Genomic DNA, 19,259 nt, shown 5'->3' on the forward strand with positions numbered 1-19,259 from the left:
TAACATTTACTATATATTCCTCCCTCCCTCCCCTCCAAGGCTTCCCCCAACTTCCCAACAGTAAATACACCATCGTATTTCACTATCTTCTAAACATTTTCTAATGCTAATAATGTGAATGTTTATTTAAATCCTGCCATCAAGTCTACTGACTTTCTTTGTTTCTGCAAATATAATATGAATGGTTCTTTTTCAAAGCCTCTGTTGTCTTTTTCTCTTAGTCCATCTGTCATTTTTGCCAGTTCTACATAGTTCATCTACTTCTCTTGCCATTTTTCTTTAGTTGGTATTTCTCCAGTCTCCCAATTTTGCGCAATCAACATTCTTGCTGCTGTAGTGGCATACATAAGCACCCAGCAGGATTAAACCTTCTCCATCGACTGACATTGGCTGGTGGGCTGGTGGGTGTGTTATCACTTCCCCCAAATGCTCAGCTGCTTCTTTCCAAGTCTTCCTCTGAGCGAGTCTTTCAGAGATGAGTTGCGTCTTGAGCACGGGGGCTTTTTAGTGGTGGCCCCTCAATTCTCACTTGGTGTCAAATTCTCTTTCAATGCCGTACAAAGTCCTTCTCCCCATATCCTCCGATACTTAAGGTGTTTATATACTCAGTGTTTCTAAGTTGCCTACATGCCAATAAACCATGCTGGAAACAAAGCAATCAAAAAAAATCTCCATAAAACCCAACGGAAGCCTGAACGCTGCCTTTAAAACACCTGGAGGAAAGTCCTTCCAGGAGGGGGCTTATCTAATCTCAGTTGAGAAGAAATTATTTTACTTACAAACGGCACCTTTTGCCTTATTCTTCTAGGCCTGTTGACACTTGGGCTGCTTCAGTCTGGTTCTGTAATTTTATTTTAACCCCCCCTCCATATAACTGTACAATAAACTAGACATTGTAACATTTCCAGTTAAATGGAAGGGCAGGATGTCTAAATATGATTATTCAGGAAGCTGCCTTCGCTAGTCAGGCACTTTATCCATTTATCTCAGCTCTTTCTATGCTGACTTTCTGGCAGCAATCAGGGGTTTAGATAAGGGCATCTCTGCGCCCCACCTCGTGGTTGCTGTGGGGCTTGAACCCGGGACCTTCTGGGCGCAGGGCGGTTGCTCTGCCCGTGAGCTACAGGCTATTCCCTTGTGTTTTCACTCCTGCGTTTGCTAGGGTTTGAAGGATTGGATTTTAAAATCTATTACATTCCCCCCCCCAAAAAAAATATTTTTTATTAAGTTTTCCATCTTTGTCATATTCACATTTTGTACATAAATCTATAACTTTATACATCGCTCTAACAGAGATTCAACCTCCTTCCCTCCCTCTTTCTGACTTCCAAACATCATTCTGAGTTCTTGGCATTTCTATAATTACTTTTTTACCATCAGCGCGACGAACTGTTTCAAAAGGACTGGAACAGATTTATATTTTATATGAAAGAAAACTGCAAGCACCTGAAAACATTTGTAGGTTTGAACTGAAATGTTTTGTAATGTAAATATAAGGAATCTGATTTACCAATAAGAAAATCTATTACATTTTAACAGATTTGTGAGATCCCAAAGAGGACTTGCTTAATTAAGAGGTACCTAATCGATACAGCAAATAAATGATAAGTAACTTGGTTTGGAACCATAGTTTTTTAAAAAGGATGGTTGTCTCTTCCATGTGAGCTGCTTTCCTGTTGAGGTCCTTGGTGAAGGCTGTTCGTCAGGATGGAGAAGAGGCATGTCTGCTTTGCATACCCGTCTAGCCCCCAGAGTACCATTTTCCTATGTTATTGTTTGCTTATGAACCACAGAATCATCCAGTTGGAAGGGACCCCTAGGGTCATCTAGCCCAACCCCCCTGCAACGCAGGAATATTTTGGCCCAATGAGTGGCTCAAACCCAGGACTCTGCGATTTAGAGTCTCGTGCTCGCTCTCAGCTGAGCTATTCCAGCTGTTTCTCCTTTATATCCCACCTTTCCTCCTTGCTCCAGTAAGAAATGGTGATGGTCACCAACTTGGGTGGCTTCAAAAGAGGATTGGGCAGTTTCATGGAGGAGAAAACTATCAATGGCTACTACCCAGGATGTCTAAGCTCTGCCTCCACAGCTGGAGGAAGCAATACTTCTGAATAGCAATTGCAGGAAACCACAGGAGGCGAGAGAACGCTTTGTGCTTTGGGTTCTGCTTCTGGGCTTCCCATTGAGGCATCTGATGGCCGCAGAAGAGGATGCTGAACTAAAGTAGCCATTGGGCAGATCCAACAGGCTCTTCTTACGTTCTTAAGTTAGTGAGGACAGGTGTAGGGGCTTTCCACCGTAAGCAGGCAGATGGAGCAACAGAAACTGCAAGTAGCAATGTGTGAACTGTACAAATAGTTTTTTGTGCTATTTTTTTGAAGCGTTCAGGCTTCCGTTGGGTTTTATGGTGATTTTTTTAATTGCTTTGTTCCCAGCATGGTTTATTGTCATGTAGGCCACTTAGAAACACTGAGTATATAAACGCCTTAAGTATCGGAGGTTATGGGGAGATGGGCTTTGTACGGCATTGAAAGAGAATTCGACACCAAGCGAGAATTGAGGAGCCACCACTAAAAAGCCCCCGTGCTCAACACGCAACTCATCTCTGAAAATAGTTTTCGCCCTTGCAGTTACTGTGGGGGGTGACCGGCCCCTGCCTGAATGAAATGATTGTCTTGGTGAGAGCCCGATTTGGAGGAAACATACGTCCAACAGCAAAAACGAAACCCACAATTTTCACTTTGAGGAACAGGCGGCGAGGAGAGGCTGGGACAGTTTTTTTATTTCTGGGGTGGGTTGCTCATTTGGACCTTGGTTTGTGGCCTGTTTCTTTGGCCCATTCTTTAAAACTTCGCTTCGGGGAATTCCAGCTTCCTTCTCGAATCTTCTGCCTTGTAACTTACTGGAAGTGATTCTTTTACAGCTGCTTGATAAATTGCTTCAGAGAGGCACGAGTGTGTGATGTCTGAACATTTGGCTTCCTGCCAATCATGGCTGGATTTGCATGCCAAATGGATGGCATCCTTGAGCATCCAGCAATATCTAGTTGCCGATTCCCTCTCTGTTTTCCTTGTTGGGACATGCTGCCTCTGAGAGACTCCTTTAGCTACCTGGGAACCTGGAAACAATTGTGCCTGACTCTGGATTGATCTCCGGCAGAAATGTTTCTCCTTTTAAGATAACCATGCAAATGCCCACCACTTTATGAATGACGCTTTTCTCTTCGGCTTCCTTCTTGTTCTGTACCGCATTGATAACCAAACTGCATTCCATGCATCCAGGTGTGGCCTGTGATACCTTTTCACCTGAGCCACACCTGCTTGCCCAACACCTGATGTCACAGTCGATGCCAGGCTGAAAACCTGGCTCAGACAAAGAAAGGTGTGTAGGCATTTTGGATGGGCCAAGACAGCAAAATCCTACGCCAAGTGCTTTCTTGAGGGCTTAACACAGCACTTTAACCACAAAGGTCTTGCAAAGAAATGTCGCCTGATGTCAGGTGACTGACAGCTCTGTTTGCCTGTCAGATTCGATTCACAAGCTGAGGGGAGGGCAGTAACCAATGTGGCTCAATCCTGTTCCCCACGCCTGCATGAGAATTTTCACAAGGCTGTCCTGGTGTGAGCTCTGTTCTTAAGCTTTGCAAAGTTTGGCGAAAGTGCAATGAACCACGCATTTGTGCCACTTCCTCTTCAGGTCTGAGTCATGGCGGCTATTGCTGATACCTGTAGTTAGCACTTCCTGATTCAGGGACTTGTGATGAGATAGGACTGCTTTTTGTTGGGGACTGCAGGAGGGAGAGAAGGAGAGAGTCAAACACAGATGCTTTTAGTTACAGATAGGTAGCCGTGTTGGTCTGCCATAGTCAAAATAAAAAAATTCCTTCCAGTAGCACCTTAAAGACCAACTAAGTTAGTTCTTGGTATGATCTTTCGTGTGCATGCACACTTCTTCAGAACTAACTTAGTTGGTCTTTAAGGTGCTACTGGAAGGATTTTTTTTATTTTGACAGATGCTTTTGACATTACAAAAAAACCAGGAACTAATTGAAGTGTAGGTGGGTTCCTACGAGGTAAGACACAGCGCTAGCAGCAAGAACCTTTATTAAACTACATAACTGGGAAACAGGGGCAAAGCAACTGCTTATATATATTCCTGAAAGCCTGGGCCACTCCCAACGTGATTGGCTGTCTAAACTTCCAAGCTGCGAATCGCGACTCCAAGTTCAAGGGCCAATGGCAGAGGCCCAAATCCTGAAATGTTCTGTGATTGGACATCACATATCGAATCAGAACACATGAGCTCGGAATTCTTAGTCCAGACTCAAGCTCAGGCAGACACAGATCACTGAATACATAACGCCGAGTTTTTATTAAAGATTTTCTTATGTTGGTTGCAATTGCTCCTGGGTGTTATTTGGCCTGTGCATGCTTGGGAATCCTGCAGCAGCCTTTGCAGATGTTTTGGACTACAACTCCCATCAGGCTGGTGGGATTTGTCGTCCGAAATGTCTGGTGTGCACCTCGTTGGCATAGGCTATTCTACTGCCTTTGCTTGTTGGTTGCAAGTCGAGCGAAGATGTGTTTCATTCCAGTTCAGCTGGAACATGGAATTCCCTCTCCTCTCGACTGCCGGAAATGTCATCCAGCCACTGCGCTAGGCTTCTGACACTTCCGTGACAGCTAGGTGTTATGTACTGAAGTTCTCACCCTGGGACAGCAGGGGGATACTGTAGATGGTTCAAGTCCACATATGCAAATAAGAAATCGAAAGTGACGTTCAGTGATTGGATAGTTACAGAAAGTTGTTACAATTTCATTGTTCTGGAGCTCTATATAAGCAGGCTGGCTGAACCCTTCAGTTCAGTTCTGTTCTGGCCTGTGAATAAACAAGAGCTGTTTGAAGAATTGCTGTGTCTTCTGATATGTTCACCCACAACTTAACACTAGCAACTTAATGAAAGGTGAGGTTTTCAGGAATCTGGGTGCTCCAGGATTGCATCATACACTACCAACCTTGTCTAAGAGTTCTGCCCTTTATTTCCTTGAAAGGACAGTTTCCTAGGTGGAGGCTGGTTTCATGCTAATAAAAGCCTCAGAAACATGACTGTAGGAAACTTGCCTTCTCAAATGTTCCATGAGGTCTGATTGGTGTAGGTATGACCAACATGACTTTTAATTGCAGAATGTGACATCACCAGAAAGCTGTAAAGGTAGGTCAAGTTGTACAAAACGGCCCTGGGCTAAGCTAGCTTTTCATTTGCTTCTCTCTCCTTTTTTTTGCAAATTTATTGAGGAAAGAAAGAAAGAAAAAAACAAAACAAAACAAAACAAAACAAAACATCAGAGTACAATAAATCTGCATCCATCTTAATTTACACATACAGATTAATCTGCCCCATCCAAATCAGTATCCAAACAAAGTTGGTGTTTATAGAAAATGCGTTCAGATATAACAAGGGCATTATTGTATTGTACAGTGGTACCTTGGGTTACATACGCTTCAGGTTACAGACTCCGCTAACCCAGAAATAATACCTCGGGTTAAGAACTTTGCTTCAGGATGAGAACAGAAATCATGCTCTGGCAGCGTGGCGGCAGCAGGAGGCCCCATTAGCTAAAGTGGTGCTTCAGGTTAAGAACAGTTTCAGGTTAAGAACGGACCTCCAGAATGAATTAAGTATGTTCTTAACCTGAGGTACCACTGTATTGTATTTTCAGCTGATGAAGACTATTACGAAACAGTAGTATCATTTTGGAAACACTGTCCTTGAGACTTTTGGGACGTCTTCCGTTGGAACTTTTGAAAAACATTTGAGAAAACCTTACTTTTTAGAATTTTGAGATGTCTCTTGTTGAAACCTTTGAATAACCATTGTGAGACTGACCTTTGATGCCTATCTTCAGCACATGGCTTGATGTTCTGCGCCACTAGTCTGTTACATTGTAGATATGAACTCCAACAGATTTATTTCTACCTTTTGAATGATACTAGTATTCTATTACATATGATTTAACAGTTATTAGCCTACGTGTTGTGTCTATACTTCTGTGATCGGCCGTGGACTCAGCAGGATTGTGCATGGCTGCCTGTCCCCAAAGAGGAACCGCTAGCCAGAAACTGATGGGGAGGAACTTGAAAGCGTGATGCTTCATCTGTCGTCTTCTTCCCATGTTCACTTTCTAGTCCGATGACATTGTCAAAGTGGAAGGAACTCTTTTCAGTTCCTCTCTTGCACCTTCCTTGTGTTATAAGAAAAAACTGCCCCCTTTCCCTTATGGGGTATCCAAGAGCCCGTATAGAGTCCTTAAGTGGGTTCCCTATCGGTAGGAGAAAATAACAGAGGCCAACCAGAGAATAGTGAGAAGCAAAGCAGCTAGTAAGCCCGAACTTTATTAAACTGTTGCAACAGGGTCCTCACTCGCCACACGCAGGAGGGAGGAAGAACCCAAAAAATGGTACGCAAGCCCTTATATAGGCTGAATGTTTTGGAAGTCGAATGGACTTCCGGAACGGATTCCATTTGACTTCCAAGGTACAACTGTACTGAAGAAATTGCTTGGTCACAGTTATAGCTAACACTTTTTATTGAGCTATACATCTTACTGACTTTTTGCACCTGCATTTTCAAAAAAATATGTAAACATATCCTTAAAAAATAATTGAGCGTCAGATTGCACGTGAGGATGTCAAGTTGCTTAACACTGGGGGGGGGGGGTTGGTTGGTTTGTGGCCTTGTTTCTTCTTGCCTAATTTTTGGCACATGAAGTCCCAGAACCACTGAGAAAGATCCCAAGTGTGTTTGTGTTAATATTTCCAGTAACACTTCCAGGAATTACGGGAAGCAAAGAAAGAGAGGGGGAAAGGAAGCAGAGTAGATAACCGTAAAATCTGATGCAGGCAGAGTCATTAGAGTGGAGAGTTCTCTGGCTTCCATCAGTTCTAAGAATAAAACCACAAGTATATCATTGCATGCGCATCTGCCACGGCTGGCTAGATGCTAATCGCTTATCTGGCCTCTCCTGGCAAAACATCTCTCTTCAGTGGTTGCATTTGAGGGCTGCCCTATGAAATTCTACGGGCTCGTTTTAGAGCTTTGGGTTCAGAATCCCTGACAAGTGAGGCTGGCAAAAAACATTTCAGTTTGCACTGCTCCTGGTCAGCGCTAGAAACTCAGATCCAGTGGTACCTCGGTTTTTGAACATCTCAGAAGTCAAACATTTCGGTTTTCGAACGCCGAAAACCCAGGAGTAACTGCTTCGGTTTCCAAACGCTTTTTGGAAGTCGAACATGCCATGCGGCTTCCGTATTGAGTTTTCCGGAAGTAAATGCTTCGGTTTTCGAATGTTTCGGAAGTCGAACGGTCTTCTGGAGTGGATTACTTTCGAAAACCAAGGTACCACTGTATAGGCCAGGCACCAAATGGCTTCTTAAACCAGGGTTGCAGTCGCCAAAATGCAGGGGCATCTTGCCCACAGAGGCAAGTGGCGCGGGGCGCCAGGGCGCCAAGTTCTGGAGGGTGCCAGGGAAGAAGCGGAGGCTGGGCGCAACGCCTCCTGGCATCAACTCACTGCCCTCGCCCACCTCTCCCATGCTGCGCCGAAGCAGTGCCGCGCCTGGGGCCTCTGCCTGCCGTGACCATCATGGCACAGGCGCCAGGGAAGAGGCAGAGGCTGGGTGCTGCGGCTCCGAGCATCAGCTCGCCACCCTCTCCCGCCTCGCTTAAGCAGCGCCGCGCCCAGAGCCTTCACATTTTCCCCACCGGAGCTGCTGCTGCCCGCCTCCTCCAGCCCCGCAAAGCCGCCGGCAGTGCCATAAAAAGGTCAGCAGTGCTGGATATACTTAATACAGCACTGCCAAAATGGAATGTCTAGTTGCCATGTTTGGGCAGGACAGCTCTCAAGTCTTATTGTTCAGATGATGGACTGGCTGTGATGGATGATCAGTTAAATATCTGGCTGGTTCATATGACAACCTCAAGCTCGGTTAAGAACTCTGAGAACTTAAAGAACCAAAGTCACTTGGTCCAGGGATAGACCACACATCTTTTTCTTAATGGCGACATGTCCTTTTTACTGGGGGTGTTGCCAAGGTTGAACTGGGACCTTCTGCATGCAAAAGAGGATGATATATGACTTACAGAGAGCACTCTAGATCTGCATTCATAAGCACTTGAGTTAGCTATTCTTTCCTCCGTGTGGGAAAAAAAAGCTGTTTATTTTGTGCTTATGCTTTGAGGTTAAGGAATTTTCTGTGACTGTAAAGGTCTGAATAATAATACTACTAATAATTTTAGTTTTGCACTATTGCGAGGTTGGAAAGCTACATAGAGCCAGGTCCTTGGTGACAGGTTCTGAGGGTCTCTCTTTTTCTCTCCCTTCTGTTACTTTACAATATTACGAGGCAGGGCCTGGACCAGATAAATTCAGCCCGGTTGGTCTGGGTGAGAGCAAGTTCCAATTGGCTGGGGGTTCCGCTCAGTTAGGAGTTAACTGTCATTGTGGCAGGAAGTTAGGTTTTGGCCGTAGACTCTTACTCAGGAGTAAGGAAGTGACCTTTAGGCAGACTGGGCAGCAGCATAGCAGGGCCCCGGAGTCACGGCTCAGGAATTAGGAGCAGAATAAGGAGTTCCGCAGTGGCGAGGACGTCCCAACGAGTTCCCCTGCTTGTCCCGGCAAGCTTTTTAAGACGAGGAGTGGTGAGCTCCCTTGCGAGACACTCTTGCCTTGCAGGAATGTCGAGACAGCAGGGTTGGTCGCGGTGAGTTCTGTGCTCCTATCTGCAAAGGCAGTGCCTTTGGCTGGATGGAAAGGTTACAGCTTTCTGTTCAGGGTGCTGCTCAGTCGCTGCTGCCTCATATATCTTTCCACAGGGCCTGCAAGACAGAGCTGTTCCACCTGGCCTTTGGTTTGGACTCAGTCTGACCCTTATGTTTCCCTCCCCTTATGGTTTTGACCTATGGGCTACTTTTAAAATGAGGCTGCATTTTAAATTGCATTTTAACCTGTATTTTAAATTGCTTTATTTTATTTTCTATTATGTTTTTATTGTAATTTTATTGGTGTTAGCTGCCCTGAGCCCAGCTTTGGCCGGGGAGGGCTGGGTATAAATAATTATAATTATTTATTATTAGCCTTCTCCCCACACAAGCTGATTAAAGCCCTCCCCAGCCACATCAAGCTTCTCCGCTCCATAGGAAGGTTAGAGAGGAGAGCTCGCATCCCCGCTTCCCTTTCCACAGTGGCTGAAATTTGGGATGGAAAGGTGAGGCTGAGCTCCCAGGTCCCTATTCCAGTGGTTCTCAAAGGGTGTGGCAAGAGAGGATGGCAAGTGTGACATGAAGATTCAGCCAAAGAAACATTTAAACATTTCAGTGTGTAGTGTAGTATCAATCTTTTTTATTTTATTTGCAGAATGGGAGTAGACATATTTTCAAGATAAGAGCAGAAGCATCAGAAAAAAAGGATTGGTGCTATCCTTTTGATAAACCAAGAAGCTTATTTTGAAGTTCATTCTGCTTCTCTTAACATTGGTGTCCATTTCACTCCAGGGCCCTACTAACCGTGCTAGTTTTGAAAGTATTCTGAGTGAATTGGTGATGGGAGAAAAATAAAGAATTGCAGGTACCTAGAGAGTTACCTTTTAACATCTGCTAAATTAAACTCACTATCAAAGGTCACCTCTCTTGATATCCCTAACATGAAAGGTGTAAAACAAGGGTGCATTCTTGCCCCTTTTCTCTTTAATTCCCCCCCCCCATCAGATCTTCCAGAGCACATCCACAAAATAGAATCACATGCCCCCAAAACCAACCAAAACCCGGTCCCACTTTTACTGTATGCAGATGATACGACCTTATTATCACAGATAAGGATAGGTTTGAATCGTCTTTTACGCTCCTTGGTTTCTTACTGTGAAATTAACAGACTCTCTCTAAATTATGAGAAGACAAAAAAATCTGGTCTTCTCTAATTTCCGGACACTAGAGAAATGGAAAGTAAGGGGATAAGAAATCCAGCAAGTAAAGATGCAGATTTATCTCGGACTTTTATTCCAGAGCAACTCCAGTTGGTCAAACCATCGCACAAGTGCTATAAAACAGGGAAAACGTACCCCACTTTTATTCTCAGAAATGTAATGAGTTTATACCAGCTGCCGTTCAGATTTTTCAAGCTAAAGTGTTGTCGCAGCTACTTTTTAGGACCCCAATATGGATGGAGGACGTGGGTGGCACTGTGGGTTAAACCACAGAGCCTAGGGCTTGCCGATCGGAAGGTCGGCGGTTCGAAACCCCGTGACAGGGTGAGCTCCCGTTGCTCAATCCCTGCTCCTGCCAACCTAGCAGTTCGAAAGCACGTCAAGTGCAAGTAGATAAATAGGTACCACTCTGGCAGGAAGGTAAACAGCGTTTCCGTGCGCTGCTCTGGTTCGCCAGAAGCGGCTTAGTCATGCTGGCCACATGACCCAGAAGCTGTACACCGGCTCCCTCGGCCAATAAAGCGAGATGAGCGCCGCAACCCCAGAGTCGTCCGCGATGGGACCTAGTGGTCAGGGGTCCCTTTACCTTTATATAATAGTGATTTAGATAAGCTACACTCAAGTTTCTTGAGACCTGTCCTTGGGCAAATTCAATCAAGTATGAGTCCCAAATTCAATCAAGTATGAGTCAATGTGTACAGAATGAGGTATACACATGATGGAATATTGAGTGTGGACTAGCACTATAAAATACTGACTTCATTGCCATTTCCGTTCCCAACCGTTGAGTCTGCTTTCTGACTTACTTAAGGACTCCTATAAATCCAGATGGCTCCAACTCATACACACAAAATTCAATTTATTGGTGTTGACTTGGAATTATTGTGTAATTCTAGTGAGCAATACATTTATTGCAATATCCAAATTAGATAAGGGATATTGAAAAACAGAACATTAGTCAGCTGTAAATCAAATCTGCTCCCCAAAGTTCTATGGTTTTAATACAACCAATAACAGGATGACTTATGTCTCAAAGTTAATAATGTATTTTTCCGTGTACAAGATGCCCCCATGTATAAGATGCCCCCAATTTTGGGGGACTCCAAATTGAGAAAATGGGGGGGAGATTGTATCCGTGTATAAGACTAGGTTTTTTTACTTAAAAATTATGTTCAAAATTGTGGGTCGTCTTATACATGGAAAAGTATGGTAATTCCAGCCCAACGCAGGGCATTTATGTTAGCTGAACATTTCTCCCCCAGCTTTTGTTAAGTGCATATATTTAAACATCCCTAGAAATGATAGACATTGTGGAAGTTATTTGAATGTGCCGGACACAGTAGAACATATTCTTTTCTACTGTCCACTATACAACCCGCTACGTAAACACGTGTTATTCCCCTTTTTGGGTAGCTTAGCATCATGGCACAATGAAGATATCAAATTCCACCTGTCTGATATTAAGCTGGAGGTGGCTGCGTTTCTGTCAGTAGTATCTACTATTGGCACCATTTAGCCGGGAAGACACTCCCATGACAATTTCTGTTACTATATGTCTTATATGGCTGCTTCTTTGTATATGTTTTTTTAAAATGTTGCATATGGATGTTTTAAGATGGTCTACATCTGTAATGCCTAATAAAGTTTTGGAGGAAGAAAAGAATTTTTTTAAAAACATAGAGAAGTGAGGCTGGTATCCCTGACATATGCTTTTTAATACAATGCATTTGTGCCATCAAGCAGCTTGATTAGACTGGCAATTTCTTAGAGAGATGCTAAATGCGTACTGTAAAAAGAAAAAGAAAAGGCCTTTTCAGCCTGCATGTATAAATTATATATATGCAATGTCTACAACACGGAAGTTTATGCTTCATTGCAGGCCAGGTAGGTGGAAATGTATCTTTGGAAAGATAATAAGAGCTGTTCCCTGAGCAAACACACCAGCTGGGACAGGAAGCTGCATCCTCTTATCATACTGTGTACTTTGGGCTACTGAAAGCAGCTGGGTGCTGTCTGCATTATTTATTCCTCGCTCCGCATGGCTGTGCTCTGCAAACCCCCTTTTCACATTTGGAAGCCGGAACGGCCAAGGACTTAAACCACCTGCAGGCAGCTTGCCAGGCCAAGCGGTGAGACTTGTTCTTTTTGTTCCACCTCCCGGAAACGACTCAGCCTGCTTCCCAGTTAAAGAAACACGGGGTGTTTATTTGGTTACATGTGGTTCTGAAGGGAATGGCACCCTTTACATTTATGTACAGTGGTACCTCGGCTTAAGTACTTAATTCGTTCCGGAGGTCCGTTCTTAACCTGAAACTGTTCTTAACCTGAAGCACTACTTTAGCTAATGGGGCCTCCTGCTGCTGCCACACCACCGGAGCACGATTTCTGTTTTCATCCTGAAGCAAAGTTCTTAACTTGAAGCACTCTTTCTGGGTTAGCGGAGTCTGTCACCTGAAGCGTATGTAACCTGAGGTACCACTGTATTTTAAAGATTCAATGGTTAAAAATAAACCTGCCGCTTCATTTGATTGTGGGGTCCTTTGGTTGGTGGGAAGAAACCCATTTTGGTTTGCTAATACAGCTGGTTAAAGATTACAGATTTTAAGATCATTTGTTTGTATGTGGATTTACAGTGGACGCTCGAGTTGAGAATGTGATCCGCATGGGAGACACGTTCGCAACCTGCAGTGTTCGCAACCCGCATTACTGCATCTGCGCATGCGCGGGCTGTGATTTGGCGCGTCTGCGCATGCGCAAAGCACTGAAACCCGGAAGTAACCCATTCCGGTACTTCCAGGTTCGGCATGGTGTGCAACCCGAAAACACACAACCTGAAGCGTCTGTAACCCGAGGTATGATTGTATTATATCAGGGGTGGCCAACTCCCAAGAGACTGTGTGATCTACTCAGAGTTAAAAACTGACAGTGATGGACTCGCTTTTTTGGGGTTCAGGTCAAAGTTGTTTTTTAGGAACAAGGAAGGTCTGTTTCTAGGGGAGCCAAAGTTGTTGATCTACCAGCGTTCAACCACAGACGTTCAGTGATCTCCCGGTAGGTCACAATCTACCTGTTGGACGTGCCTGTACAGTGGTACCTCGGGTTACATACACTTCAGGTTACAGACTCCGCTAACCCAGAAGTAGTACCTCAGGTTAAGAACTTTGCTTCAGGATGAGAACAGAAATCTTGCTCCAGCGGCGCGGAAGCAGCAGGAGGCCCCATTAGCTAAAGTGGTGCTTCAGGTTAAGACCAGTTTCAGGTAAAGAACGGACCTTTGGAACGAATTAAGTACTTAACCCGAAGTACCACTGTATTATATAATCAGTGAGGCGGGGGGGGGGTGTCTTGTCATCTGGGTAGCCCAGGACTTCCATACGCATTGCCTAGCTTTGTGCCCCATAGAAGTCACTGGTGCTGCTGACACAGGGTTTCCCCATAAGGAGATGCTTATTCTCTCTCCCAGTTCTTCCTGCAACACATTTTCACTCTGCTTATGGCACCGTAGGGTCTTCTGACCTGCATGTGTGATCTGATCTCTTGAAGGCTGGTGGCTCCAACCTGCTCCATCTTGCAGCTTGTGGGTTGTTGTTTTTTTCCTACGTGGGTTTTGTGGGTAGTATTGCACATGTAGCTGTTGGGTAGTGATGGTAAGATATACTTGCAGATAAAATACCAGTGAACCGATGAGCAATCAAAGAACCCGCTGATCCCAAAGACAGCTCAATGCTTTGCGCAACTGGATGGGGAAATTCGTTGCCGCAAGTTTGCTTACGTAGCCATTTGTTTCTTTCTGGTGAAAGATTGACTTAATGCAAGATGTGAGGTGTGCAAAGATTGTGGTTGGCTAATAGTTGGAAGTGGAAAGTCATATTTTTGTCTGGGTTAACCACTGGATGTTGAAGCAGCTAGGAGTGGCTTCTGCTTCTGAATCTCCCATGGACAGCTAGCCGCTGGCTGTTCAACATCTCAAGAGCCAGTGTGGGGTAGTGGTTAAGAGCGGTGGACTCGTAATCTGGTGAACCGGGTTGGCTTCCCTGCTCCTCCCCATGCAGCTGCTGGGTGACCTTGGGCTAGTCACACTTCTTTGAAGTCTCTCAGCCCCACTCACCTCACAGAGTGTTTGTTGTGGGGGAGGAAGGGAAAGGAGAATGTGAGCCGCTTTGAGACTCCTTAGGATAGTGATAAAGCGGGATATCAAATCCAAAGTCTTCTTATTCTTCTTCTCAAGAGTGAGTGTCTCCTGTTAATTGCATTTTGACTCCACCTTTCTCCCCAGGGAGTACAGGGCTTTCCCCCCTCCTACAACAACCCTGTGAGGGAGGTTAAGAGGCTGTGACTGCCCCAAGGTCACCCAGTGACCTTCAGGTCCGAGTGGGGATTTGAACCCTGATCTCCCAGGTCCTGGTCCGACACTCTAACCACTGTACCACACTGGCTCCCTAGCATTCTTCTGCTATGAGGCTGCTCTATAAATTAAGTAGGCAAATAGGGAAAGCCAAATCTCACTCAGAGAAGGATCTGAAACATTTTCCTGGAAGCTTGAATTTGTTTTATTCTGGATTGTTTCCTTTGATGTTTTAATGTGTTGCAAAGCGCTTTGAGATTTTTTTCTTTAAAATATAAATGAAATCAACAGCAACACCACCACTGGAGGAAAACATGGTGCCTGGTTTTCCGTTGTGGCGAGCACAACCTAGGTTTAAGATGGCATTTGGCGATTAGCTTATACATACGACCAGGCACCCCCAAACTCAGCCCTCCAGATGTTTTGAGACTACAGTTCCCATCATCCCTGACCACTGGTTCTGTTAGCTAGGGATGATGGGAACTGTAGTCTCAGAACATCTGGAGGGCCGAGTTTGGGGGTGCCTGTGTATGACTTTCTAGCCCTGGTTGTGTCCCTCCAGATGTTGTTGGACTCCCATCAGCCCCAGTCAGCATGGCCAGTGGCCAGAGACGATGGGGCAACATCTGGAGAGCCACAGATTCCCTTTCCTGGGTCTAGTAGGCCAGCAATGCATTCACTTTTAAGAGTCTTGTCAGAACAGGAGAAATCCCTTCTATTCCTTTTGGGATACTTCTCACTATGATTAGTAGTACATTCACATATTGCCTTTCCAGCAGGCAGATCAAGGTGGTTCTCTGCCCCTCCCTTTCCCCCTTTTATCCTCAAAACAGCCCTGTGAGGTAGATTAGGCTGGGAGACTGTGACTGCTCACCCGGCTCCTTCCTTTAAGTTGGCACCCACTTTCTAGGCTTTTTGAATGCGGTTAAAAAATAATCATCTTTTGTTTATGGCTTTTTCTGCAGAGCTACTGTACAAAGCATTGCTCTGTTTAGTTTATCAGAATTAACAAAGGCAGCAGCGTTAACAATGATGTCAAAAGCCAGTTAAGAACATGACTATTTTTAGCTGGCCTTAAAATTAATGCTGCTGCCTTTGTTCCTTCTGATTATTCAGAGCCTTGCTGGAGGCCTCTGAACAGTTCCTGGGACTCGCAATTGAGGAGACTGTGGTTGTGCCTAAGCTCCTGATTGCAGGTTTCCCAACTTTCAGGTTTCCCATTGTGACAGCACCATTGGTCATTGTGACAGCAGGTAGGCCTTTGGCCTGCTCCAACATGGCTTGTCTGATTTTATTTTTATTTATTTTATTTCTATACCGCCCTATACCCAAAGGTCTCGGGGCGGTTCACATGCTCTTCAGACCACCTTCTTCCTCTATCCATATCTCGCCTTAATTCTGAAGTTCCTTCTTTCAGTTAAGACAATCAGTGGAAGATAAGACAAATGGTGTCAGGGAACTGCCATCAGAGGCACAGGAGAAGGAGAGGGTCTCTGATTCTGCAGGGGAAGGTCCCAGCGCTAGGGGGAGACTCAGCTGGGAAGAAGGGGAAGAGAATGAGTGTAACACCAGGGATCCAGGAGAGCAATGGGACAGGGAGGTGCAGGGGCTCCACGACTCTTCGCTGGAAGTTAGTGAGGAGAGCCCAAGCACCCCGCTGCCCACGTCCACCCTGCGCAGGAGACTTCCGCACAGTGAGAGGCGGAGACGATTGGGCGTCAAACAACTCTTATGTTGGCAACGCTTTAAGAAACGCCCACAGACAGATTCTACGAGTGACTAAGGGCAGCCACGCTGAGATGGGCTGTGCAGTCCGGAGGGTTTAACCAGGCAATCTAATGCTCAAACGGAGCAGGATTACGCACGAGTAACTCCCAACCATTATAAATGGCTACTAAGCACAACACCTACATTCTATGCCCACCTCGCTGGTGGTGTCACCACTAGGGGCTGCCTAGTTGGTGCTGATGCGTAACAGGGCCTTTTGGGTGGTGGCTTCCCCTTTGTGGAGCATATCTGTGATTGTATCTGAATGGATTGAGGAAATGTGGTCCATGGTAACTATGACTGAGCTAAAAGAATACATATAAACCAGCCTAAGATTTATGGAAAAATGGATGTTTTTTGTAACAAGCAGATCAGTGATAACTTTATCAATATCCAACAATTCTGCAGCGATTCTGGTTTTTAAGCAATTCTTGGTTTTATCTGCATGCTGCCTTGAATCCCATCAGGGGAAAAGGTGGAGAATGGACGAATGAATAAATGAACGAATACTTTCTGCTGCTTTCAACCTGTAAAAACATTTATTTATGCTCTTCATTTTATTTAATAATATATCTATATATGAAAGATAAGCTTCTAACACTAGCTTACGTTTAGAATACTTTTTTTAAAAAAAGGTGTGATTTTGATGCATTTGCATCCTTTGGGACGAAGGGCGAGATATGGAGGAAATAATAACATGCATGCCTTTTCATTTTCTGTCTCCCAGAAAAATGAATCCATCCGCTCCTGGCTTTCAGGGGGCCCAGCCTCCTCCTTACACCGAGACAACCGGCATCCATTCTGCTCCGTACCCCCAGCCCTATCCCGTCCCGGGGCCTGGACCAAATATGAAAGGCCAACAGGCACCGCCATATGGCATGCAACCTGGAGTCATAGGAGGTCCCCAACCAGGTAAGCCTTCAACTGCACCATCTTGGTCCACTTACACCCCACTTTCCTTCCGTCTGGAAGATTGAAGGCTATAAATATAAGGTCCCCCGGTACCCTCTGAGCAGAACTGGAGCCCACCAGTGCTCTAAATCAACAGTGCTACGATACCTCTTTAAACAGCCACGACTCCCCCCAAGGAATCCTGGGAAGTGTAGTTTGTTGAGGGTGCTGGGAGTTGTTCAGAGGCCCTTGTTCCCCTCACAGAGCTACGGTTCCCTGGGAATTGGGATTGGTGTTTAAAGCACTCTGGGAACTGTAGCTCCATGAGGGGAACAAGGGCCTCCAAACAACTCCCAGCACCCTCAACAAACTACACTTCCCAGGATTCCTTGGGGGGAGTCGTGGCTGTTTAAAGAAGTAGCGGTCAAGGACTGGACTGAGGAGGAATGGTGGAGACCGCCCTCCCCTCCTGAACCTTCCTGAGGAGGACAGTATAGATTCAGAACAGTGGTTTGCAGAAGGGCATCGTTCAGAGGCTGCAGAGGGGAGAAGCTGCAAAATATTGGGAGAGGGGCAGGAGGAAGAAGAAGCACAAGGGGAGAGGCAGCGACAGACTCAGTGTCTTTGGAGAGCATTCCTGACCCCTCACTCTCCCAGGACCCGGCGGGCATTGAGAGTAGGAGAACAGAAAACTCAGAGGCAGAAAGCACAGATCAGCCAGCACAGGGGTGATGTAGAATAGGAGAGACGGAGGGGGTGGGACTTTACTTGGAGCGACGCCATTGTCTAAGAGAGATGACATTTCTACATCTCTCTCTGTGAATATTAAATACAGTGGTACCTTGGTTCTCTAACTTAATTCGTTCGACTCCCAAAACCATCCGAAAACCAAGGCGCGGCTTCTGATTGGCTGCAGGAGCTTCCTGCACTCAAGCAGAAGTTGCGTCGGGTATTTGGCTTCTGAAAAACGTTTGAAAACCGGAACACACACTTCCAAGTTTGTGGCGTCCGGGAGCTGATATGTTTGGGAGCCAAGCCATTTAAGTACCAAGGTACCACTGTAAAAGACTCAGTAAGAACTCTTCTTGTTTCTCTACTTGGCTGCCACCATGGGAGGGATAGGATTCCTTGAAGCGACAATAGCGTAGTGCTTTAAATGCACAGTGCAAACAGGCCTTTATAGCATCAGTATGTGCCCCTCAGACTGAGCCCCATAACCCTCCAGACATGACTGGACTCAGTGGCGTAGCGTGGGTTGTCAGCACCCGGGGCAAGGCAAGTAATTTGCGCCCCCTAACCCATGGATTTGCGCCCCCTAACCCGTGGATTTGCGCCCCCTAACCCTAACCCCCAGATGTTGCGCCCGGTGCGGCCGGCCCCCCTGCACCCCCCACGCTACGCCACTGACTGGACTGCAACTCCCATCATGGTCTCTGACCGTCGCCCAGGCTGAGCTGAGACCAGCAACATCCCCTGCTCCCTTCTCGGGGATTCAGCCATGTTGGCATCTGAAAGCCAGCAGCCGAGACAGAAGAGGGAGCCTCTTGCATCTTCCTTGAGATGGTTTGTTTTGATTTCCCATTGGGGTGGCTTTTCTCCCGGCGGATCTGAGCTTCTGGCGAGCCAGACGGCAATTTGCAAGGCACTTTCGCCCTGGTGTTGAGGAGGAGGAGGAGGGAGTCCGAGGTTGAGCAGGAAAGGAGTGTGACTCTCTCACCCTTGTCTCTTTGCCTCCTCTGCTGCCCCAGTTACCGTTCAGGCGGTTTACGTCCAGGCACCGCTGGTCTTCCACGACCGTCCCGTCCAGATGAACTGCCCTGCGTGTCAAAAAACCATTTTGACGCGCCTCTCGTACACTTCTGGGGCGCTGACCTGGCTGGCTTGTGGCGGCCTCTTCCTGGTGGGGTAAGTAGGTCCTTGCCAGCTGCCTTTGTATGCTGATCTCTTGTATGCATTAAGCCAGGGGCTGCTGAACTGGGACCATTGGGCTGCGGCTGATGGGAGATAGGAGCCTCGCAGTTTCTTGGAGGGCTGGAGGTTGGCTGCTCCCACATTACATAGGAGGAACGTTCACAACCAAAATGATGATGATGATGATCATGCATATATCAACCACCTTCTCCAAGGAGCTCGAAGTGGCGTATGTGGGCTCCCCCACTCCTCATGTAATGTCCACAACAACCCTGTAGGTTAGGCCCAGAGGCAGTTACTCGCTCAGGATCACCCAGTGAGTTTCACAGAATCTTGGGAGTTGTCAGGGGTCCCATTTGAGGGGATG

The 19,259-nt window shown here is 46.0% G+C and overlaps 1 protein-coding gene across 3 annotated transcripts in view; it reads left to right on the top strand.

Moving 5' to 3' along the window:
• The window catches only part of LITAF (lipopolysaccharide induced TNF factor), a 30,287-nt gene that overhangs the window by 7,370 nt on the left and 3,658 nt on the right, over positions 1 to 19,259 (top strand). Inside the window, exons 1-3 of one of the 3 annotated variants that reach the window (XM_081169793.1) lie at positions 11,967 to 12,107; positions 16,818 to 17,002; positions 18,730 to 18,886. In XM_081169793.1, the coding sequence (XP_081025919.1) occupies positions 16,822 to 17,002; positions 18,730 to 18,886 (338 nt within the window). In that variant the 5' untranslated portion in view covers positions 11,967 to 12,107; positions 16,818 to 16,821. Of the gene's footprint in view, positions 1 to 11,966; positions 12,108 to 16,355; positions 16,381 to 16,817; positions 17,003 to 18,729; positions 18,887 to 19,259 lie in introns of those variants that run through there. The other 2 variants (XM_081169792.1, XM_081169791.1) reach the window with 2 other exon arrangements.

Source organism: Podarcis bocagei (genome assembly GCF_964188305.1).
Source record: "Podarcis bocagei genome assembly, chromosome: 14".
NCBI classification, from domain to species: Eukaryota; Metazoa; Chordata; class Lepidosauria; order Squamata; family Lacertidae; genus Podarcis; species Podarcis bocagei.